Source organism: Felis catus, chromosome B1, assembly GCF_018350175.1.
Source record: "Felis catus isolate Fca126 chromosome B1, F.catus_Fca126_mat1.0, whole genome shotgun sequence".
NCBI classification, from domain to species: domain Eukaryota; kingdom Metazoa; phylum Chordata; class Mammalia; order Carnivora; family Felidae; genus Felis; species Felis catus.
This window is the reverse complement of record NC_058371.1, coordinates 101,153,573-101,178,929: the sequence shown is the minus strand read 5'-3', so window position 1 is coordinate 101,178,929 and position 25,357 is coordinate 101,153,573. Positions and strand designations below refer to the sequence as shown.

At 35.3% G+C, this 25,357-nt stretch overlaps 1 protein-coding gene across 9 annotated transcripts in view; it reads left to right on the top strand.

Annotated features, from left to right (window-relative positions):
* Positions 1-25,357, top strand: part of SPATA5 (spermatogenesis associated 5) — a 370,044-nt gene that overhangs the window by 87,150 nt on the left and 257,537 nt on the right. For 8 of the 9 annotated variants that reach the window (XM_011281675.4, XM_003985028.5, XM_019828995.3 and 5 more), the window contains exons 12-13: positions 9,595-9,648; positions 11,739-11,818. In XM_011281675.4, the coding sequence (XP_011279977.1) occupies positions 9,595-9,648; positions 11,739-11,818 (134 nt within the window). Of the gene's footprint in view, positions 1-9,594; positions 9,649-11,738; positions 11,819-12,669; positions 12,692-25,357 lie in introns of all 9 variants that reach the window. The other variant, XM_045055895.1, reaches the window with a different exon arrangement.

The following is a 25,357-nucleotide window of genomic DNA, read 5'->3' as shown; positions in this document are numbered from 1 at the left end:
AGCTTATGATTCCTTAAGTTTTCTGTAAGAACAAAATGTATATGTCTTTGAAATGGAATTTAATCTTTTGCAACTCTTTGTACCAGAATATAGTAATTTTTGGCAGTTTGAGCTTTAAGCTCAAACTTTATAGAATTCTAGACCTATGTGATACATCAGTGCAGCTACTGGGTTGCATTTTACAGGCCAGTTATCTAGGTATGATTCATCAGTGTGTTTGTTATTCTATGCAAAATCATATGTTCTGTAGGGGCCCTCAGAAGTCATTTTTATTACTGCTATGACTTTATAATGCTTGAATTATTCCAACTCATTTTCTTTACAGTACAAATTCTTAGGTTATACTTTCAAATCTGGTTGTTGTTTTTTTCCTCTTTTGTTTTGTAGAAAAAAACACACACTGTTTCTTATTCATAGGTTTCCTGTAGCTTACCTCTATGTAGTAGGGTAAAGCCCCTTTACTGATTGAGGTCAAATGCTGTATGTTCACATTTTCAACATAATACCAAGTCTGTTTGCCTGTACATCAGATATTTAAAACATTAATCTTTCCATTATCAGTAGCTGGATATTGATATTGTATTCTTAGAGATCATAATCTTATACTTTTCAAACCTGAAGTTCAGGTCATCCTTTTTAGAACCATAATCTGTGGAAAACATTAATCATTTTTTCAGATTCTCTAGCTGCTTTCCTTCAGTTAAACCAGATAATTAGAAAGCAGCATATATGCAGTGTATATATTGCCTGAATTTAAAGATACGTCTTCACTGGATGACTATCTTATTTCATGCCCTTGACTTTTATGGAGAGTTGCTGTAAGAACAATAACAATAATGCAGACATGATAATCATTACGTTAAAAACAACAGTGACACCAGCAATTTCCTTTCTGATTCTTATCATGCCACACTTGCCTAATTAGTTACCCTAAATGAAGTAACATTCTGCATAAAAATTTCTCACCCTTTCCTCACTCTATCCCCTCTAAATCCCCTCTCCAAAAAAGACCCATTTTCCTAATTATCTGAAGGATACAGGAGTGCTGATTCATAGGCACATATGTACCCCAGTGTTTATAGCAGCACTGTCAACAATAGGCAAATAATGGAAAGAGCCCAAATGTCCAACACCTGATAAATGGATTAAGAAGGTGTGGTATTTATATACAATGGAATACTACTTGGCAATGAAGAAGAATGAAATCTTTGCCATTTGCAGCAATGTGGATAGAACTGGAGGGTATTATGCTAAGTGAAATAAGTCAGTCAGAGAAAGACAGGTCTCAAATCATATGGTTTCATTCATATGTAGAATTTGAGAAATCTAACAGAAGACCATTGGGGAAGGGAAGGAATAATAAGATAAAAACAGAAAGGGAGACAAAGCCTAAGAGACTCTTAAATACAGAGAACAAACTGAGGGTTGATGGCAGTCAGGGATTGGGGGGGATGGGGAAGATGGGAGACGGGCATTGAGGAGGGGACTTGTTGGGATGAGCACCAGTTGTTGTATGTAAGTGATGAATCATGGGAATCTACTTCCAAAACCAAAACTACACTGTATATACACTGTATGTTTGCTAATTTGACAATAAATTATTAAAATAAAAAAATAAAAATCTGCCCCCCAAAATAAATAAAGTTTGTTTTATTGAGTGGGCCCTGGTTCTTATTTTATTGTTCACTTTCTCAACTCCTTGTCTACAGTCTCCTTTGGGTAAAAGTATAATTTATCATATTGCAAATGAATAGCACTTGCTTTATTTGTTTGACTTTGTATATTATGAAAGGGCAGACATTGTTTTGCACTGAAGTGCAGGACTAAAAATGATCGTGTGAGGTGAAAGGCAAAAATGATCAATGGAGAATATTACAACTGTTAAAAGACCTTTAAAAATTTGGCAAAACATTAAGAACTTTCTTACTCTTGGTTGTAAATGTATAAGGTAGTGCATTTTGGCTGTATAACAATAGCTTCCTTGCTGGTCTCCCTTCTTCCAAAGTGTCTTAGTCTAGCCATTCATTTATACTTAAAAAAAACCTTTTTTTTAAATGTTTATTCTTGAGAGAGAGACAGACAGAGACAGAGTATGAGTGCGGGAGAGTCAGAGAGAGAGGGAGACACAGAATCTGAAGCAGGCTCCAGGCTCTGAGTTGTAAGCACAAAGCCTGACGCGGGTCTCGAACTCACAAGCTGTGAGATCATGACCTGAGCCGAAGTTGGATGCCTAACTGACTGAGCCACCCAGGCGCCCCCCACCTTTTTAAAAAAAATTTTTTTTTCATTCATTTATACTTTTATAGTCCCACTTTATGAGGACACTGTAGTTCATTTACCCATTTTTTAAATTGAAGTATAGTTGGCATGCAATGGAGCCAACTAATCTTCGACAAAGCAGGAAAGAGTATCTAACAGAAGAAAGATGGTCTCTTTAGCAAATGGTGCTGAGAGAATTGGACAGCAACATGCAGAAGAGTGAAACTGGACCTCTTTCTTACACAATACACAAAAATAAATTCAAAAGGGATGAAAGACCTAATTGTGAGACAGGAAACCATCAGAATCCTACAGGAGAAAACAGCAACCTCTTTGACCTCAGCTGTAGCAACTTCTTAATTGACATGTCTTTGAACGCAAGGGAAATAAAAACTATTGGGACTTCATCAAGGTAAAAAGCTTCTGCACAGCAAGGGAAACAATCAACAAAACTAAAAGGGAACCTATGGAATGGGTGAAGATATTTGCAAATGACATCCGATAAAGAGTTAGTATCCAAAATCTATAAAGAAGTTTACCAAACACAACACCCAAAAAACAAATAATCCAGTGAAGAAATGGGCAGAAGACATAAATAGACACTTTTCCAAAGAAGACATCCAGATGGTAAACAGACACAGGAAAAGATGCTCAACATCGCTCATCATCAGGGAAATACAAATCAAGACCACACTGAGATACCATCTCACACTGGTCAGAGTGGCCAAAATGAATAAATCAGGAGACTATAGATGCTGGAGAGGATGTGGAGAAACGGGAACCCTCTTGCACTGTTGTTGGGAATGCAAATTGGTGTAGCCACTCTGGAAAACAGTATGGAGGTTCCTCAAAAAATTAAAAATAGACCTACCCTATGACCCAGCAGTAGCACTGCTAGGAATTTACCCAAGGGATACAGGAGTACTGATGCATAGGGGCACTTGTACCCCAATGTTTATAGCAGCACTCTCAACAATAGCCAAATTATGGAAAGAGCCTAAATGTCCATCAACTGATGAATGGATAAAGAAATTGTGGTTTATATACACAATGGAGTACTACGTGGCAATAAGAGACTTAAATACAGAGAACAAACAGGGTTGATGGGGGTGGGGAAAATAGGTGATGGGAATTGAGGAGAGCACCTGTTGGGATGAGCACTGCATGTTGTATGTAAGTGATGAATCACTGGAATCTACTACTGAAGCTAAGACTATACTGTATGTTAGCTAATGTGAGAATAATAATAAAAAATTGGCATGCAGTGTTATACTAATTTCAAGTAAGTATACAGCATATTGTTTCAACAATTCTATACATTACTCATTGCTCATCGTAAGTGTAGTTACCATCTGTCATACATTATTATAATATCGACTATTCCCTATGCTGTGCTTTTTATCTCCATGACTTATTTATTTTATAACTGGAAGTTTATACTTCTTTATCTGTTTCACCCATTTTTATATTAATGAATTTCAGGTTTAGAGGTTTTTTTTTGGCTGCAAAAAGTGCTTCTGTAATATTCTTGTATGTGTTTCCTTGGGTATATGTACAAGGGTTTCTCTGGTGTATATATACATAGAGGTTATTGTTATTGAGCATGAACATCTTAAACGTTACTAGGTATTTTGAAATTGCCTTCTTTTAAGTATCAATTTTTTCCCTTAATTTTTTTTGAAAAATTTTTTTAATGTTTATTCATTTTTGAGAGAGAGAGAGATACAGAGTGCAAGTGGGTGAGGGACAGAGAGAGAGAGAGAGGGAGACACAGAATCCAAAGCAGGCCCAGGGCTCTGAGCTGTCAGCACAGAGCCCAACGTGGGGCCCAAACCCACAGACCACAAAATCATGGCCTGAGCCAAAGTCAGTCGCTCAACCAACTGAGCCACCCAGGTGCCCTTCCCTTAATGTTTTGATCAGTTTTCCTAAAATTTTGGAGTCTTAAGTTTTTTACTCACCAATCATGTCATTGATATTTTTGATGACTTTGAATCTTGTTGACAGAAATGAACTATTTCAAATTGTGTGAGATTAATCTAGATAAGAGGTCAGCAAATTACACAGCCTTTGGGCAAATCCAGCCTGCAGCTTGTTTTATTTTTATTTTTTTATTTTTATTTTTTATTTTTTATTATGAAATTTATTGTCAAATTGGTTTCCATACAACACCCAGTGCTCATCCCAACAGGTGCCTCCCTCAATACCCATCACCCATCCACCCCTCCCTCCCACCCCCCATAAACCCTCAGTTTGCTCTCAGTTTTTAGGACTCTCTTATGTTTTGGCTCCCTCCCTCTAGCAGCTTGTTTTAATCTAGCCCTTTAGTTAAGTATAAATTTTATATTTTTAATGAGAGGTTAAAAGAAAAAGAAAAATGTGACACAGGCCGTAGGTAGCCCACAGAGCCTAAAATATTTATTGTCTGGCTCTTTATATGTTGTCTTTCTTAATTCCACAATACTTGAGAAATGCCTTTAAGTTTATTTACCTCCCTGCTGGCTGTAAGTGTAAATTTTGTGTTCCTATCACATAGTCTAACCTGTGTATAAAAACAAGCTTATAAAATGATTTGGTATTAAGTTGTTGCTGTTTCTTCAAAGTCCTTCAAAATGTGAAAACATTCTGCTTCAGCATAACGAATATTTCGTCATCTTCATTGAAGTTAAATCTATTTGGTACTGCATTATTTAAGAAATTAAGATAATTAAGTCATCAGTGTTAAGATTAGAATCGTGAATCGTGTTCTATTTTTGGGGAAATAAGCTTAGAAACAACTTCATTGTGTAAACGTGATTGCTTGGAGACAGTTTAAGTACCAATGTATAAACAATCGGTATACCAATTATAAAATTTAGTCATCAAAAGCACTGTCCCAAGCAAGTTTTCTTAATAATGTGTTTGCTTACAGATGGTTTATGTGTTCCCTGGTTTATGGTGGATTTCAGTCTGTGATATAGAAGTAAAAATACCTTATATGTTAGATGATATTTTATAATATGTCATACTTAAGCTTTTAATACATCTGCCCCTAATTAGCCTCAAACACTAATTTTTTTAGATCTATTACTCTGAAATAATTTTGAAAAGATTATTTTTAAAGAGGAAAATAGACATAAGTAGAGGAGAGGTTTTTTTGTTTTTTAAGAAACCAATTAACTTTGTTAATGTTATATAAAATTTATTCATGCATAATCCTCGATTAATAAAAAAAATCAGGTAGAAAGATAGGACTGTCTCTCTCGTTACTTAAGGATTTCAGTGTTGATGCTATCAAATAACTCAACTGAACCTGACTAATGGCAGTATCTTTGGGGCAGCTGGTTTTGGTCACCTGAACATTGAGATATTCTTCCTATTCTTTTCTTATTCTTATCCTTGACTATGCCATCCTGATCCCCATATGTTTTAATGTACTCGTTTGTTACCATATTTCAGTATTTTTGAAGCACCCATTGTGGAGGTAAGTATACAAAAACAGTATTAAAGATTGTCTCCTTTTTCATCAGGCATATTTACACCCATAATTTTTTGTTCAATTGTCCCTTCTGTCTTCTTTTGGATTAGTCAAATGTATTCTGTTATCCTCTCTTATCTCCCCTATTTTCTTAATAGCTAAACTTCTTTGTTTTACTTTAAGAAAAATACTTGCTCTAGGTTTATAGTCTTATAGTCTATATATAGACTTAGTTTATAGTCTACCTTGGAATTATACTATGCTACTTTATATATATAGTAAGATTCTTAAAATTTACTTTCCTTTGTGTTATATTTGTTCTATAGTTTATCTCTGCATGTGTATAAACCCCACAATATATTATTACTTTTGCTTTAGATGGTCAATTATCTTTTATTTTTAGATGTTTATTTATTTATTTTGAGAGACAGCACAACCAGGGGAGGGTCAGAGGGAGAGAGAATCCCAAGCAGGCTCCATGCTGCCAGCACAGAGCCTGACGTGGGGCTCGATCTCATGAACTTTGAGATGGTTACCTGAGCCGAAATCAAGAGTCAGACATTTAACCCACTGAGCCACCCAGGTGCCCCACGATGGTCAGTCGTCTTTTCAAGAAATTAATGACAAAAGGAGGATGTTATATTTAGCCACATAGCCACATTTCCAACATTCTTCATTTCTTTGTATTTGATACACATTCCCCTCTGGTTTAAGAACTTCCTTTGACATTTCTTGTAGTGGAGATTTACTGATGATAATTTCCTTCAGCTTTTGTTTATCTGATACAGTCCTTTATTTGCCTGCAGTTTTTTTTTTTAATTTTTTTTTTGTTAACATTTATTTATTTTTGAGACAGAGAGAGAGCATGAACAGGGGAGGGGCAGAGAGAGAGGGAGACACAGAATCTGAAACAGGCTCCAGGCTCTGAGCTGTCAGCACAGAGCCCGACGCGGGGCTCGAACTCACGGACCGTGAGATCATGACCTGAGCCGAAGTCGGACGCTTAACCGACCAAGCCACCCATTGCCTGCAGTTTTTAAGGCTATGCTATTCTAGCTTCACAATTGTTTTTTTGCAGTACTTTTGCTCTGATATCACCTGGCTTATATTGTTTTGAATGAGAAGCCAGTAGTGATTCTTTTGTTTATTTGTAATGTGTCTTTATATTCTCTGACTTTAAGACTTTATCTTTATTGCTGGTTTCCAATAACTTGATGTACTTGGTATAATTTTTTCCCCATTATATTTGAGATTTGTTGAACCTTTTAGATCTGTGGTTTCATTGATTTTATCAAATTTGTGTATATTTTTGTCTGTCTCCTTAAGCTTTTTTCTTGATCTCCAATTAGACTTATTTTAAATCTTTTTATATGATTATACAGATTCCCTTAGTCATTTTTATTCAGTCTTTTTTGTTTCTGTGCTTCAGTTTGAATAGTTGCTCTGTCTTCAAGTTTACTGATTTTTCACTGCTGCAGTTATTATATTTATAATACCTGGTCTGCTAATTTTATCATTTCTATTATTTCTGGGCCTAAGAATATTGAATCTTTTTAAACTTAAATATTTCTGTCTGTGGATCAAGTTGGGGTTTTCTTCTTTTTTTTTTTTTTTTTGAACTCTCTAAACTTTATAGAAAGTTTGCAGGAGTAGTCACAAATAATTTTGTTTTTCTTTAAAGCATTTGAGATTAATTTGCTGCTGTATGCTCCATTACCCTGAATGCTTTAATGTGTATTTCTACCAAAAAATACATTCTGGTCACATAGCCATAGTGCAAACCATCAAATTAAAAAAGAACATTATTATTACCATATAAGTTTTATCACTTGTCCCTGAACTGTCTTTTATGACAGAATGATCTGGTCCATAATCATGTGTTATATTTATTTGTCATGTCTCTTAAGTCTTCTTCAATTGAAAACAGTTTCTCAGTCCTTCCTTTACTTTCATGACATTGACATTTTTGAACATTACAGGTCAGCTATTATGTAAAATATCTCTCAGTCTGAATGATTTTTCATAGAAATAATGCTCTGTTCTTCTCATTGCATCCTATCAAATGATACTTGATTTCAAATTGTCCCATTACTACTAACGTTAACTTTGATTATGATGGTGTCTGCCAAGCTTCTCCACTGTAAAATTACTGTTATCCCCATGAAGTTCATGTTACTTTGTGGATAGTTACATTGAGACTGTATATCTTGTTCCTTAACAAATATTTCATTTATTTATATTAATTTATATCTTCATCGGCTCATGAATTTCCATGCTATTCAGTGGATTAGCATTCATTTACCAACATTTGTGTTGATGTCTCCATTGTATCACTTTGGCCAGTAGGCTCTTTTAGCCTGGTATTTGTGTGCTTTTGGCAGTTTTACGTCTCTCTGAGCACTTTCTTGCAGTAAGATTTCCAGACTCATTTTGTACTTTGCCTTTCCCAGCCTTGGAATCTGCCATTTCTTTAAGACGCCCTGATGCCTTTTGGTGGAGAATTTGGAAACCAAGTAAAATTTAAAAGCCGGGCTCTGGGTGCCAGCTGTGCTTATTGCTATTGGGGTATGGCTGTTCTCAGGTTATCTCACAGAACAGAGCTCAGGAATACACACACACACACACACACACACACACACACACACACACCCCACACCACACACATTTTTATCTATATTTATTTAGCCAAGTATATTGAAAATCTTGAAATTATACTGATAATTCCAATGTCAGTTCTATATAGCAGAATTTATTCTTATTTTCTTTATTTATATGTTTATAACTCCTCTATTAATAGTGAGAAGCCTGGCTACTATCATCCTTAATTATTTATTTAATCAGTCATTCCAAATAAAATTCCCCTGTATTACCTCTGCTGCTTTTCTTTCAGAACAATCATGTCCCTCACCCACTGACTCCCCAATGACATTTAACATTTTTGAATGTTAACATTTTTTCTTTCTTAAATATGTAAAATATCATATATTGTATGAAAAACAGTGGGCCTTCTTTTTTTATTGCATACTATCTACTTTCTCATGGTACATAGTCCTCACATCACAAGAAGTCATGGGGTATTAAAAACAAAAAAACAAAACCCTGTTGTCCTGAGAACCACAACTGTTCCCTTCAGATACTAGTATGAAGTTTGTTCTATAATGCCAAATGTCCTTCTCAGCTATGGAAACTTTCTCTCAATGTGCTCATTTGAATCAACTGGTAAGAACATGTTTGGCCCTGCATTTTCAGTGTCTAGATGGCCAAGTCAAGTGAGAGCAGAGAGCTTGAGAGTGGCATTTGTATAGGCAATACACAGGGACTGTAAGATAATATCATGGATTACATGACTTCCATTCAATTCTTAGGAATTATCATGGAGTCATAAGAAGAGTAGCCCTGAGGTTTTGTTTCTTGTCACAGAGTGCCATTGGTCTAGTGAACTGGGTTCCAAAATGACATGTAGACCTACTCGGAACCAGTCTCTGGTTAGACCTGGGAATACTTGGATGGTATCTCTTTGTTGGTCTCCCAAATTAGACTGTTCTATCTTCAGTGCCTAGCACTGTGCCTGATACAGAGTAAAAAAAGTATTCATTGATGAATGAATGAAAGACAGATGAAGAAGAGGTTAAACTATTTAGCCACAGCTTTTCCTTTGTACTGATGTCTAGTTTCTGGGACAGAATGGCTTTAATATTTGAGGCATAAATAACACCCAATGTAAATAAGTATGCTATAAAGGAACCAGCTTAATTAAGAGCAGATTTTTATTTTTTCCCTTTTTCCTCTTTTACGTATTCATTTTCTCTTTCATTGAAAGACATATATATGGTTGCATTTTTATAAGGACACTGAACAGCTGTTCTCTTTTCATGCAGGGGCCTGAATTAATGAATAAATACGTTGGTGAATCTGAAAGGGCTGTTAGAGAGGTAAGATGATTATGTCTTTGTGTATGGTTTCATTTTGTTTTGGGTTACTGATTCTGAAATTTCCAAATCAAAATTCTAGTGGTGTATTTTTTCTTCAGGCAAATATTATTTTTTTATTAAAAAATACAATTTTGAGGGGCACCTGAGTGGCTCAGTGGTTAAGTGTCCAACTTCAGCTCAGGTTATGATCTCATGGTTCATGAGTTCGAGCCATGCTTCGGGCTGTGTGCTGACAACTCAGAGCCTGGAGCCTGCTTCAGGTTCTGTGTCTCCCTCTCTCTCTGCCCCTCCCCCACTTGTGCTCTATCTCTCTCTCTCTCTGTAAAAAATAAATAAAAATGTTTTAAAAATTACAGTTTTGATAATCTACAATACTTTGTTTTTGTCTTTAAACATCATCATATTACCATCCGTTAGTTTTACCAAATAAAGATTGTAACAACTGCCAGAATTTCACTAAAAACGAAAAAAAAGTGTACATCTGTACTTATAAGGAATGCTTGATCTCAGAATGAGATTTAAATCCTTTAAATTATGTAGTCCTTTAAATGAAATGAGCTTAGTATAAAAAAAATTCACTTTACTCTCATTTTAATTGTTTTACCTTTGCCTAGTGATTTAGACAGTGCATTCCCCCTCTTCTAAGATTTACAGTTAGTGGTTGATTGTTTTAATTTATTTTTCTTGAGAGAGAGTAGGGGAGGGGCAGAGAGAATCCCAAGTAGGCTCCACACTGTTAGTGCAGAGCCTGACATGGGGCTTGATGTCACGAACTGTGAGATAATGACCTGAGCCAAAATCAAGAGTCATCTTAAACAGCTGGGCCACCCAGGTGCCTCAAGCCAGCTCCTGATTGATAGGCTACTCATTCATATCACGGAAGCTACACAACTGGTAAATTCATGCAAAATCAGGGCACTTGGACTTGGGTAACTACAGTAATTTGACCACAGGTTTTGGCTTGCTAAGCAGAGGTTAGTCTGCCTCACACAGACAGCCTGTATTCTTTCAGAAGCTAAGCAAGGACAAGAACACACAAACAGCAATGGAATGGATGGTCTCCAGGAATGGAATGGATGGTCTCCATTTGTGAATACCTGGGTGCCAACCCAAGAGTATTAGAAATTAGAATACTTCATTTTTCATCTGAGAAAAAAATTTTAAGTTACTTTTGTCCTATTTTTTTATTTCTTTAAAATGTAGACAATGGCAGTTGTAGGAAAAAAGGAAATGTTTATTAATAATGTTACGATAACAGTTTTGAATTTTTATGATCATGATCCTTGTGACCAGAAAATGGGGGTCTAGGTTACAGGAAACACACCTTTGGATTTCTTTCTGCCTGTGCTGATTTTTTCTAGGCCATTTCCATATGTTGCCCCCCCCCCCCCCCATGGCTGTCTGGCCAGTCTCTAACATTGATAGTCTGATTGACTTCTGATCTAATCAGTCTATGCTCTTTCAAGTTTTTTTTTTTTTTTTATTTTTTAATTTTTAAAATTTACATCCACATTAGTTAGCATATAGTGAAACAATTGATTTCAGGGAGTAGATTCCTTAATGTCCCTTACCCATTTAGCCCATCCCCCCTCCCACAGCTCTGGTATTTCCAAGTTTTGATCATTTTTCTTGTCCTGGCTTTACATCAATCATTACTTTCCCATACTGTCTTCAGAGAAATGAGCAAGGAATGTGGCTTTGGAGTTTATGGGTATTTTATATGCTAAGCTATAACTGATTTTACATGTTTATGGCTTTTCTTTTAAACATGTGTTTATGATAGTTAATAATAGCTGTCATTTACTGAGCTCTTACTATGTTCCAGGCACTGTGCTGAATGCTTTGCATTCTTTTTTTTTTTTTAATTCAATTCTTAAAATAATTTTCTGAGGCAAGCATTTACCATTATCTCCACTTTATAGATGTGGAAATTGAAGTTTAGAGAAGTAAAGTTACCTGCTGAAGGTCATGATTGGGCTGGTTGACTTGTACATAATAGATTTAGTTCCTAACAGTTTTCAAACTAAAACCCAACTGCAGAGTTTCTGAAGTTTGCTAATCTTTAGTTAATGTGGTACTTTTTTCACCAGATCTTCCGAAAAGCGAGAGCAGTGGCTCCTTCCATTATTTTCTTTGATGAACTTGATGCCTTAGCAGTTGAAAGGGGCAGGTAAGAAATATTTAATAGGACTGCAATTAAATATCAGTGATTACATTGTAGAGGAGATAGTATTTCTTATACAAATTTTATTTATCAATGTATTTGGCCTCCATAAAATAATTTTTAATTCATGTAAGTTTTTTCTTATACCCAACTATTTTATGTTCTCATTTTATAATACTTTCATATACGTTTTTTAGAAGTGTTTTTTAATGTTTATTTATTTTGAGAGAGAGAGAGACAATGAGCAGGTGAGGGGCAGAGAGTGAGGGAGACACAGAATCCAAAGCAGGCTCCAGGCTCCAAGCTGTCAGCCCAGAGCTGGACATGGGACTTGAACTCACGGACCACAAGATCATGACCTGAGCTGAAGTCTGGCGCTTAACCAACTGACCAGCCAGTGCCCCCATATACCTTTTTTTTTTTTTAAGCATTCATATCCATTTGGGGCATTTGAGTTAATTTTCATAGTTTATTATTTACAGATACCCCTGTTTACAGAGACCCCCCCCCCCCCAGCACTGCCTATCAGAATTTTGGTTGTTACAAACGTATGATAAAAACTATAAGCAACACTCCATTAAAAATAATTATACAATACAGTAAAACCAATTATAATAAAAGATTTTAATACTCTCTAGATTAGATCATGTTTCCTAAAATATAGTTACAATAGAATAAAAATTAGTGTTAATAGTTTTATTCCTGAATCTCAAGCAATAAAGATTATTTATATCATTTCAAATAACGTGTGTATATGTATACAGATGTATGTACGTGTATGTGTGTGTATGTATAGGTGCATGTATGCACGTGCACTATTTGCAAGTATGATTTTTTTCCTCTCCAAATGTTTACAGGTCCTTTTAAGGATTATGTGCTGTAAGTACTTCATGTAGAGAATGTTAATGTGTGTGCTTTGTGCATAGCTTCCTGATGTATATATTTATTAGAAAAGTTCTGCTGATGATAATTACAGTGATGGTAGAAGGCACCTTGTAGGTCCCCAATATTAAAGTCTATAAGAGGCATTGGTGCTCTCTTCCTTCCTGAGGAGAGCTGCCTCATGAGATGAGTATAAACTGTCATTAGGAGACTATTATAAGAGGTAGTCTGTCCTACTCTTCACACTACCCATTCAATATCCTGCAATACCGACCAGTCTTTTTATTTTATGAGTTGAAGTACTTGAATTCTTTTATAACTTCTGAGATGAGATACGACAAAAGGTTACAAATAGCTCAATTTCACCTTTAACTACAAGAGAAGAAAAAGAAGCCTGAGAAGTTTGCTGAAGTAGCATGACCTGCCACATATTTGTGACATCACAGACCTTTTTGGAGCCTAAAAAAGGAATAGGGTAGGATACATTGTTTAAATATGAACCAGATGGGAGGTAGAGTATGTAGCAGAGTTCTCATAAAATGCTTTTGAAATATAGTGGTGTGAGAAACCAGACAAGGCATTTGATAGGAAAATCCTGTTTTTGCAGGCATTTTGGCCCAGTAGGAATTGGGTGCAAATATATTAAGAGATGCTAATGATTTACAGCCTCCAGATATAATTTCCCCTACTAGTCTTCATCATGTTGTATATTTATACCTCCCTCCCTCAGTGGCTTGTTCAAGCTAAATTCAAATAAATTCAATGCTGTTTCCTTTGTATAGAAAAATTTTTGGTCACATTTGTTGACATTTTAGAAAGCAGCAATGAGGCTGATAAGTAAACATAATGCTAATGGTCCACTGTAGAGATTTTTGGTTGTACCTTTAGTGCACTAAGTCTTCTATAGATTGTGTTTTATAGCCATAGAATCTCAAAGAGAATGCTATCCTGTTTTCTTGTCTTTGTTTCTAAATTTTGTGATGGGCTAGCATTACCTACAAAGTGATTGTTTTATCTAAGTAGAATGCTGGCACCTAAAAACTAAAACATACAAAGCCTACACATGTATGTTTTTGTTCTTCAGCTATTTGAATTGTACAGTTTCTAGAACTTTAAAATAAACAGCTATTGATAGATAACGGTATAAAATTCCAAAGGTACTAAACCAATTTTATGCATTGTTAGAGAAATAGAAAACATAGAAAAATTAAAAATTCCATAAACTAGGAGGCATTTCTACATAATATTGTGATATAGAATAGTTATTGCTTTCATTTGTTCAACAGTTTTATGTTTCCTGTGATAACATTCAGATCAAACCCATATGACTAGTTCAGAAATGATAGTGCATGAAAAACTTCTTATCAAGATTTTAATTTCTAAACTTAAGATGTTTAACAAATTGAGCAGAGAATTGATGATATATGCTAGTCCTTATTATCCTGTTTGGTAAATCAATTATTTTGACTATTTGAAGTTACTCAAGTTAGCTATGAAACTGAGATTTGCCGCCAGCAAGCACATTGTAAACAGAGCATAGGTATATTGTTTGCTTAGCTTTAGAAATATTTGTGCTTGTAGAATGAGAGACTTTTCATGCTTATGTAGGTATCTAATGACAACCACTAGTTTCTCCTCCTCCCTGTCCCATTTAAGTTTCTTTGAGACTTGAAAAATAAATAAGCCTGATGTCTTTTTCTGTATGCCCATTTAAATTATGGATGTTCTGAATTCATACTGTGAGTTGGAGGAAATGTTATAAGATTCCTTTTACAAAGTGTTTTAGTGATCTGTATAAGATTTGGGAAAATTGAAAATGCTGTTAAGGTAGCAGAGTACTTTGGAAAATAGGTATTATGTCCGGCAGTAAAGCACTGAGGTAGGGAAGGGCTAATAATGATATTAGCTAGTATTCATTTAGTGCATATTATGTACTAGAAACTGTTCTAAGTGTTTTATAGGTAAAGAAAAAACTCACAGAAATGCCCCTGCATTAATGCAAGGTAGAATACTTTACATTTGGCAATTGGCCCCACTACTCTGCCTCACCTCCAAGCTAGCTTAAAAATTTACCCTTTTCAAGGTTGTAGTGGAGAGGAGAGAACAAGCTGGGCAGTAAATCATCAGTCAGCCTTATCTGAGGCAGCAGTCTGGTCCTCAGAAGTGAGTCCCCATATACTATATTCTCTTAGCCCAGTCTCCTCTGATGGAGGCAATGACCACTGACTAACTGGGAGATGCCTAGAAGAAATTCCTCTGTCTGAGACATTCCATCTAGTTAGGGGATCCTGAATCTTCCTCATTAGATGACATTGATTGCCTGGGCAGAGCAGATATACTCTGAGCCACTTTTCGACTCGACTACCATACCATAGATTCCAGGATTCCAGGTGTAAGTAGTTAACTAACCTTTCAAACTTGTATTTATTGTGCATTTTCTCTGTGACTTACTTTAGTAATGACCCTGTTTGTCTAACTGAGCTATTGTTAGATTCCTTTGCAGGCATTCATTTATTCACTTGTTCTGTAAATACTGATTGAATGCTCATTCTGCAGCAGGCTTTATGTTGGGGATAAAACAGTGAACAGGGCCTAGGACAATTTCCTTAACCTCTCTGTGCCTTTGTTTCTTCATTTGTAAAATGGAGATGGTAGTAGTAACAAATTTTAGGTTGTTAGAATGAAATACACGTAAAGGGCTTGACATAGTGCCTAGCATTTTAGTAAGTGCTTAAAAAACTTTAGTGTTTCTTATAATTTCTTCATAGATATAATAATAATACCTATTATTATTATTTCCATATAGATAGAAATATAGTGATAGACATAGAAATGGATCCTATCCCAACAGAAATTACCTTCTAGTGGGTGACACTGAAACACTTGGGAAATTAGAAAATGTGTTCTGTGGATGACAGACACTATGGGATTTTGTCAATCTAAGACGCCTTCAGTTGTAAGACAAATCATTATCATAGGTACTCAAGGAAAATGTAGCTTTAAACTGTGATATGGTGCTGAGAAGTCAACAACTCCAAGAGACATTCTGACCTCAGACATTTTAAATATGAAAAAAGTTTGTATCTTAGAGATAGAAAAAAGAGTATTGTTATTTGGGAGAAAGATGATCTGTTCTGGTTTATAAAAGCGGTGCTGTTAAATAAAAAATGTTCTGGATATTGTTTTATGAATAGAATATAAAAATGTTTATTAAATACATAGAAAAATGAAAAAGATGAAGTGCAAGTTAAAAACTGACTGATGGAATAATATCTTCTGTGAGGTATTGGAGAATCTGTGATATTAATAACTACTTTCTTGTATACCTGTTATTGTGATTAATAGTCCAGAATTGGTACTTGGAGTGGTTTGAGAAAAAAGTAAGAAGTTCTGAGCCAGCTTTCATTGAAAGTGAAGGTTCCAGGCTTAGCAGCATTCTAAATTTTAAAATAACGGTCAGAAAATTGAAGAGCCTCCTTTACAGCATATCCAGATTTCAGGTGAATTCAGTGAATACATGACACTAAGCACTGTAGAGGAAATTTTTGCGCACTTCATTTCTCTAAATGACATTCTCAATGAGGGTTATGCATTTTTCTAATGTGATATTTATGGTAGTTTTAAAATTTTCATAAAATCATAAAATTTTGTAGCTGAAAAAGTTTGTAGAAGTCATCTAGTGCAACTTTTATTCTTCAGAAGAACAGAAGCCCTTAGATGTTAAGAGAAGAGGCACATAACTCCTTTGTGGTCTAAACAAGACTAGAACTCATGTCTTCTGATTCAGTGCTCTTTGAACTATACTGCTGCTGCCTCTTATACTGTCAGGGTTTGAGACAAAAAGTGTGTTTGTATCATATCATATACACATGAGAATAAAGATTCTCATGTATCTAAATATTTAAAGAATATTTCTTTGTGTTTGAGAAACTAACAATAACTGCTTATTTATTTATTTTTTAATTTTATTGAAGATTTATTATGAATTATAAATTTAATTTTATTAACATTTATTCATTTTTGAGAGACAGAGCATGAGCGGGGCAGGGGCATAGAGAGAAAGCGAGACACAGGATCTGAAGCAGGCTCCATGCTCTGAGCTGTCAGCCCAGAGCCCGACGTGGGGCTCAACTCATAAACCACAAAATCATGACCTGAGCTGAAGTCGGACACCCAACCGACTAAGCCACCCAGGTGCCCCTAAATACTTTTAACTACTGTTTTGTAAATCTGTGTTTCAAGTTGCTAAATTAAGTGCCTATTTCCTGGTATGCAGATTTTCCTAATTTATACTTAATTGCCTCAGATATAACATAGTTTTGACATTTTTAAACTCTTAATATTAAACAGAAATGCTAGGGAAAAGAGCACAAAAGAAGAAATACACAATGAAACACATGTATAGTTTTATAAATTACTTTTTGTTTTGTGTTTTGTCCATGCACTGTGGCTAATACTATACCATAGATTAAGGTATGACTATACTTAAATGGTCTGTTGCAGCATTTTATTAGAAATTGGGTCTTATTTTTTGTTGTTGTAGGATACATAGGTCTCTTATTGTAGTTGTCTTTAAAGTGAAAGTTTGCTTGTGTTTTACAAGCACTATGAAAATTATCATAGGTAATGCTTGTGTTCAGAGTAGTATGTGTTTGACTAGCCTTCTTTAGACCTTTTTTTAAGTCTCTTCCAAGCATGAATACTGACTACGTGGGTGTGGGAGGTAGTTTTAAGAGACAAAGTCAGATGCCTACCATTTGGAACTACGTGACATTTAAAAATGTACATTAGAAAAAATTTAGAAATGTAAATTAGAGGGGCACCTGGGTGGCATAGTCAGTTGAGCATCCAACTCTTGGTTTTGGCTCAGGTCATGATCTCATGGTTCATGGGATTGAGCCCCATGTCGGACTCTGTGCTGACAACACAGAGCCTGCTTGGGATTGTCTCTTTCACTCTCTCTCTGCCCTTCCCCTGCTCACATCCTCTCTCTCTCCCTCCCTCCCTCCCTCTCTCAAAATAAATAAATAAACTTAAAAAAATGTAAATTGGCTACACAAGAGGCTGGTCTATAGTTTAGAAATCATATGAAGGGACAAATGATGGGGCATTTTAATGATTTTATTGAAGGAGTTGAAAAGGAAATGTATGTATTATTTTTGTGACAATTTTAGTATTGAAAAACAAACTGTTTAGTCATTACCATCATGGTAGGAAGATTGCTTTAAGGTAGAAGTTGGCACACTTTTTCTGCACCAGCCTAGTTAGTAATTCTTTTCTTTTCAGTCCCATAGTCTCTATCGCAACTATTCATCTCTGCTGCTGTTGTGCAAAAGCAGCCATAGAGAATATGTGATCAAATAAGAAAACAGTTGGCTGGGCAGATTTAGCCTATAGCTATAGTTTATTGACCCGTTTTAAGATACCATAAATGCCCCTTCAGTCCATGGCACTATATGACTTTTGAATAGAAATAATTTAGAAAAGGGGCTTGACTTCTGAAGGGAAAAGAGAATTAATGTTTTAGGAAAGCCTAGCTTCAATATTTTCTACAGCTGAACATCTTTTTTCCATTGTTGTTGCCTATCTCTAGCAGATAATAAAATTTTATAAAATCATTTCATTATGTTATTGATTACACATTTGTTTTTAAACTTTTCCTTGGAGTTGGTTTTGATTTCCTAGGATGTCAGTTTTATGGTTTTTGTTTCCTACTGCAGCTTTGAAAGTCAGCCAAGAATATTTCTCAGCCCATAAAACATTTTCACTATGCTATTCTGTAGCTAGCTCTCAATGATCTGTGGAAATAAAAGGCAAAGACAGCTTGGGTAATGGGAATCCAAAGAATTTCCTTCACCTAATCATCAACATTAAATATAGCCACCATTTCCTCCTATAACAAATAGCAAATTGGACAAGTAGGAGTTTAACCTCTTTCTGTTTAGAACTGCCAATTGGAGGTGTCAGTAATGTTTCTGAATTTGATTATTTATTAAAAATATTGAAATAACTTTACCTGAGTGCTATACGATACCAACACAGGATATAGAATTTTAAAACTAGAAGGATCTACATATGTATTTCCTAATTCACTTCCCTCATTCATACATGCCAGTAATTATGAAATCTTCAAGGGAACAACAATGTCTTCATCCTCTTATCTTGGGTGTCTAGCACAATGCCTAGCAAAGAAGCACTCAGACGTTTATTTTTTGAATAAGGGAATGAAGACTTTGAGAAACTAGAGATTAGGTTCATTTAGCTTGTTGTTAGCGGAGTCTGACTTCACTATGTTTTAGCATCCTTTGTAAACCAATTTTCTTTTAAAATTAAACACTGAGACTGTCTTTTGGATATTTGTTACCTGCCTTATGTTTATAGAAGCACCATCATCTTCATTATAAAGAACCATTTGTAAGCTTTGGAATACATTCAACTGTCAGCTCTAAAAAAGAATTAACTGACATGCTAAATGATACTTTTTTCAAAATATTTCTATAGTTTTTATACACACTAACTCTGAAGGTGGGTCTGGACTCACAAAATTTGTCAGTTGTGCTAAGGATACACAAAGATATTCTTTATAATGTACCTGATAGCAGCGTAATCAGATGGTAACAAAGGATAGCAACAATAATGAAGATCATACTTTTTAGGTCACTGAGAAGACATTTTAAAAAAGATCCTTGACATCCTTGGTTTACTAATTCATTTTGTAGAAAGGTTACCCTCTGCCCAGAAGGCCATTCAGTCAGACTTATTTTATTGTAATCACACTTATTTTATTGTAATCCAACTTATTTTAATCAAGTCTTTTCTCAAGTAAGCAAGCACTCAAATCACTGGGTCCCAAAATCCTGGATATCTGTAGCTATATTTAGAGCATATAAAGGAAGATCCTGAATCAGTATCCACCCCTCCCCACCTCCAAAAAAAGCAAAATTCATTTAGAAGACAAACAAAAGAGAGTAGGAAAAAAGTTGAAGAAAACTTCTTTTGGTATAGATCCAAGAAGTCAAACAAGTAGAGATTTTCTTGTCATTAGTCTGTTTCTTGATCCAAGCATTTCTGCATTTGAGAAAACAATCTTATGAGTATATTATATTTGTTTTAGAAGGTTTTTTATTCTTTTAAAAATTATTTTTAAAATTAAAAAATATATCTGAAAAGTATAAAAATATTGTTATCTGGAAATTTTAGCTATTCAAAATAAATCATTCCTTGAGGATTCTGGGGAGCCAAGCTATTATCACATTTGCTATTATCACAGCTAGTACACAATTAACATTAAAATGTAAAGAACTTTACCAATACACAGCAATTTCCTACTAATACATCTTACAGAAACAAAGTATTGTTCAGTAGTTTATTAGGCTTACTGGTTTGGGCATGCCTAGCAGTTAGGAAAGGCTTTGGAGGAATTGTTCTTGTCTTAGTATTATGTCAGTGGTTTTCATGGCAAAATTTAAGGAATTTTGATACCTTTCTACTGTGTTGTAAGTCAGGTGAGCTGGCAATATGAATCTGGATGTATGTACTGATCTGAAAATCTATCATACATCAAGTTAATGCTTTGTGTCAGCAAACATTTATATGCCAGACCCCCCCCCTTGTTAGCTTATATGTTAAGATAACTTATATATTAAGATAACTTAACTTTGTTAAGCCACCTATAACAGTGATAATTCTAATAATGATAATGCTTATAACTACTACCTATTAATATTTTCATTGTGCTGAGCATTGTGCTAAATCTTTTATCTATCTTGTCTAATTTTGAGGAAGGTATGAGCCCACCATGTATTAATTGAGAAAATTGAAGTTCAGAGAGGCTAAGTACTTTTTCCACAAGATTACACAAAAAAGTAAATGGTAAAGTTGGCATTTGAACCCATGCTTATCAAAGCTCATTCCCAAATTCAAAGCACTCTTCCCAATGAGTACTAACCAGTGAAGGTTTTACTGGAATGGTTTTTAAAACTTCACATTGTATAGTAATTCATTATAGCCTACAACTTTAACTGAATTCTTTTATCAGTTCTAGCAAATTTTTGGTGGAATCTTTCAGGTTTTCTATATATAGCACTATGTCATCTGCAAATAGTCAAAGTTTGACTTCTTCCTTGCCCATTTAGATGCCTTTCTTTCTTTTTGTTGTCTGATTGCTGTGGCTAGAACATCCAGTACTATGTTAAACAACAGTGGTGAAAGTGGACATTTTTATTATGTTGCAGCATGTTCCCTCTAAACCTACTTTGTTGAGGGTTTTCATCATGAATGGTTGTTATACTTTGTCACATGATTTTTATGCATCTATTTAATGATCATATGGTTCTTATTTCTTGTATTAATTTGGTGTGTCATGATTGATTAGCAATTATTGGACCACGCTTGCAACCCAGGAATTAATTGCACTCGATTGTAATGAATGATTTTTTAATGTATTGTTGGATTTGATTTGCTAGCATTTTATTGAGAACATTTGCATCTATGTTCATAAGGAATACTGGGCTGTAGTTCTCTTTTTTTAGTGGTGTCTTTATCTGATTTTGATATCAGGGTAATGCTTTACACCAATAATGAAGCAGCAGAGAGAGAGAAATTAAGGAATCAATCCCATTTACAATTGCACCCAAAACAATAAGATACCTAGGAATAAGCCTAGCCAAAGAGTTAAAAGATTTATACTCTGAAAACTATAAAACATTGGTGAAAGAAATTAAAGGTGTCACAAAGAAATGGAAAGACATTTCATGCTCATGGATTGGAAGAACAAATAATGTGAAAATGTCTATACTACTCAAAGCAACCTGCACATTTAATGCAATACCTATCAAAATACCAATAGCATTTTTCACAGAACTAGATAGAACAAACAATATTAAAATTTGTATGGAACAACAGAACACTCTGACTAGCCAAAGCAACCTTGAAAAAGCCAAGCAAAGCTGGAGGCATCACAATTCTGGACTTTAAGTTATATTACAAAGCTTAGTAATCAAAACAGGATGGTACTGGCACAAAATAGACACCATAGATCAATAGAACAGAATAGAGAACCCAGAAATGAACCCACAACTATATGGTCAATTAATCTTCAACAAAGCAGGAAAGAGTACCCAGTGGGAAAAAGTCTCTTCAACAAATGGTATTGAGAAAACAGGACAGCGATATGCAGAAGAATGAAATTGGACCACTTTCTTACACCATACACAATAGTAAATTCCAAATGGATTAAAGATCTAAATGTGAGACAGGAAACCATTAAAATGCTAGAGAATAACAGGCAGTAATTTCTTTGACACCAGCCATAGCAACTTCTTTCTAGATAAGTCTCCTAAAGCAAGGGAAACCAAAGCAAAAATAAACTATTGGAACTTCATCAAACTAAAAAGCTTCTGCACAACAAAGGAAACAGTCAACAAAACTAAAAGGCAGCCTGTGGAATAAAAGAAGATATTTGCAAATGACATATCTGATAAAGGGTTAGTATCCAAAATATATAAAGAATTTATAAAAGGGTCAGAAGACATACATATGGCCAGCAGACACATGAAAATTCATCAACCTCACTCATTATCGGGGAAATCCAGATCAAAACTACAATGAGATATCACCTCACATCTGTCAGAATGGCTAAAATCAACGACACAAGAAACAACAGGTTTTGGTGAGAATGTGAAAAAAGGGGAACCCTCTTATGCTGTTGGTGGAAGTGCAAACTGGTGCAACCACTGTGGAAAACAGTATGGAGGTTCCTCAAAAAGTTAAAAATAGAATTACCTTATGATCCAGCACTTGCTCTACTGTTTACCAAAAGGATACAAAAATACTAATTCCAAGGAATACATGCGCTCTTATGTTCATAGCAGTATTATTTACAATAGCCAAATTATGGAAGTATCCATTGACTGAGGTGGTATATATGGTTTGTGAGTTTGAGCCCCACATTGGGCCCTGTGCTGACAGCTTGGAGCCTGGAGCCTGCTTTAGATCCTGTGTCTCCTTCTCTCTCTGCCCCTCCCCTGCTTGCGCTGTCTCTCTCCCTCTCTCTCTCAAAAATAAATAAACATTAAAAGAAATTAAGAGGTGGTATATATACGCGATGGAATATTACTCAGCCATAAAAAAGAATGAAATCTTGACATTTGCAAGGACATGGATGGAGTTAAAGAGTATTATAACTAAGCAAAGTTAATCAGGGAAATACAAATATTATGATTTCACTCACATGTGTTCTTTAAGAAATAGAACAAACAAGCAAAGGGAAATAGAGAGAGACGCAAACCAAGAAATGTACTCTTGACTGTAGAGAACAAACTGACGGTTTCCAGAAGTGAGTTGGGTGGGGGATGAGTTTAAGTGCATGATGGGGATTAAGGAGTGTGCTTGTTTTGATGAGCATCTGGTTTTGTGTAGAAGTGTTGAATTACTGTGTTGTACACCTGAAATGAATATTATGCTAGATGTTAACTAACTTGAAGTTAAATAAAAAAAACCTTATTTTTTTTATATGAAATTTATTGACAAATTGGTTTCCATACAACACCCAGTGCTCATCCCAAAAGGTGCCCTCCTCAATACCCATCACCCACCCTCTCCTCCCTCCCACCCCCCATCGACCCTCAGTTTGTTCTCAGTTTTTAACAGTCTCTTATGCTTTGGCTCTCTCGCACTCTAACCTCTTTTTTTTTGTCCTTCCCTCCCCCATGGGTTTCTGTTAAGATTCTCAGGATCCACATAAGAGTGAAACCATATGGTATCTGTCTTTCTCTGTATGGCTTATTTCACTTGGCATCACACTCTCCAGTTCAATCCACGTTGCTACAAAGGGCCATATTTCATTCTTTCTTATTGCCATGTAGTACTCCATTGTGTATATAAACCACAATTTCTTTATCCATTCATCAGTTGATAGACATTTAGGCTCTTTCCATAATTTGGCTATTGTTGAGAGTGCTGCTATAAACATTGGGGTATAAGTGCCCCTATGCATCAGTACTCCTGCATCCCTTAGGTAAATCCCTAGCAGTGCTATTGCTGGATCATAGGATAGGTCTATTTTTAATTTTCTGAGGAACCTCCACACTGCTTTCCAGAGCGGCTGCACCAATTTGCATTCCCACCAACAGTGCAAGAGGGTTCCCGTTTCTCCACATCCTCTCCAGCATCTACAGTCTCCTGATTTGTTCATTTTGGCCACTCTGACTGGCATGAGGTGATACCTGAGTGTGGTTTTGATTTGTATTTCCCTGATAAGGAGCGACGCTGAACATCTTTTCATGTGCCTGTTGGCCATCCGGATGTCTTCTTTAGAGAAGTGTCTTTTCATGTTTTCTGCCCATTTCTTCACTGGGTTATTTGTTTTTCGGGTGTGGAGTTTGGTGAGCTCTTTATAGATTTTGGATACTAGCCCTTTGTCCGATATGTCATTTGCAAATATCTTTTCCCATTGCGTTGGTTGCCTTTTAGTTTTGTTGGTTGTTTCCTTTGCAGTGCAGAAGCTTTTTATCTTCATAAGGTCCCAGTAATTCACTTTTGCTTTTAATTCCCTTGCCTTTGGGGATGTGTCGAGTAAGAGATTGCTACGGCTGAGGTCAGAGAGGTCTTTTCCTGCTTTCTCCTCTAAGGTTTTGATGGTTTCCTGTCTCACATTCAGGTCCTTTATCCATTTTGAGTTTATTTTTGTGAATGGTGTGAGAAAGTGGTCTAGTTTCAACCTTCTGCATGTTGCTGTCCAGTTCTCCCAGCACCATTTGTTAAAGAGGCTGTCTTTTTTCCATTGGATGTTCTTTCCTGCTTTGTCAAAGATGAGTTGGCCATACGTTTGTGGGTCTAGTTCTGGAGTTTCTATTCTATTCCATTGGTCTATGTGTCTGTTTTTGTGCCAAAAAACCTTATTTTTTTAATAAAAACTTTTACAAATAATAATTCATTATAATAACTAGAGAATTTTAATCTTCTGTGTCACTGTTTCTGAATCTATGGCATTGGGAAATGATGCATGTTTATAAGCATTTTCTCTGCTTTAATTTTGAGACTGCTTTTTTCAGAAAATGAATTTGAACTGATATGTTCCTTATTATTTATTTTGTTGGATTATGTTCATGACAATAGTGTGGGGATGTCCAGGACTGTGAAAAAATTCTCTTCCAAAAACTGCTTTTGGCAAAGCGTATATTGAACTGTGAGTTTAAAAATCATTTGTTTCTCTAATACTGTGTTTGAGTCAAAACTATACAGATGTAATGAGTATTGACTATGTTAGCTTGGAATTTTTACTGGGAAATTATGGCAGAATGGAAAAATACATACTTCTGTGTCATTCTCTATGCTAACAGTTTATACAAAACTACAGTTGTGCAGAGTACATGCAGCTTACAGAGCTCTAGGACAGCTGGAGAATATAACTCACTATGTATTCCTCTACTTTGTAGGATATCCTGTTAATCTAAAATAGTTTATTTACTGTTAGGTTCATGGAAATATTGATCCTAATCTGACAGCATAGTTTTAAGCTAGAAAATTCAAGGCATTGTTGATTCTTGACATTCATTATATAGTATTTGCTCTTAGTTTTTTAATTTTGATGCTTATTTCTCCTTAATTAGCATCTATTTTTTCAATACAATTAAGCATTTTCATTCAACTATAATAAAATTA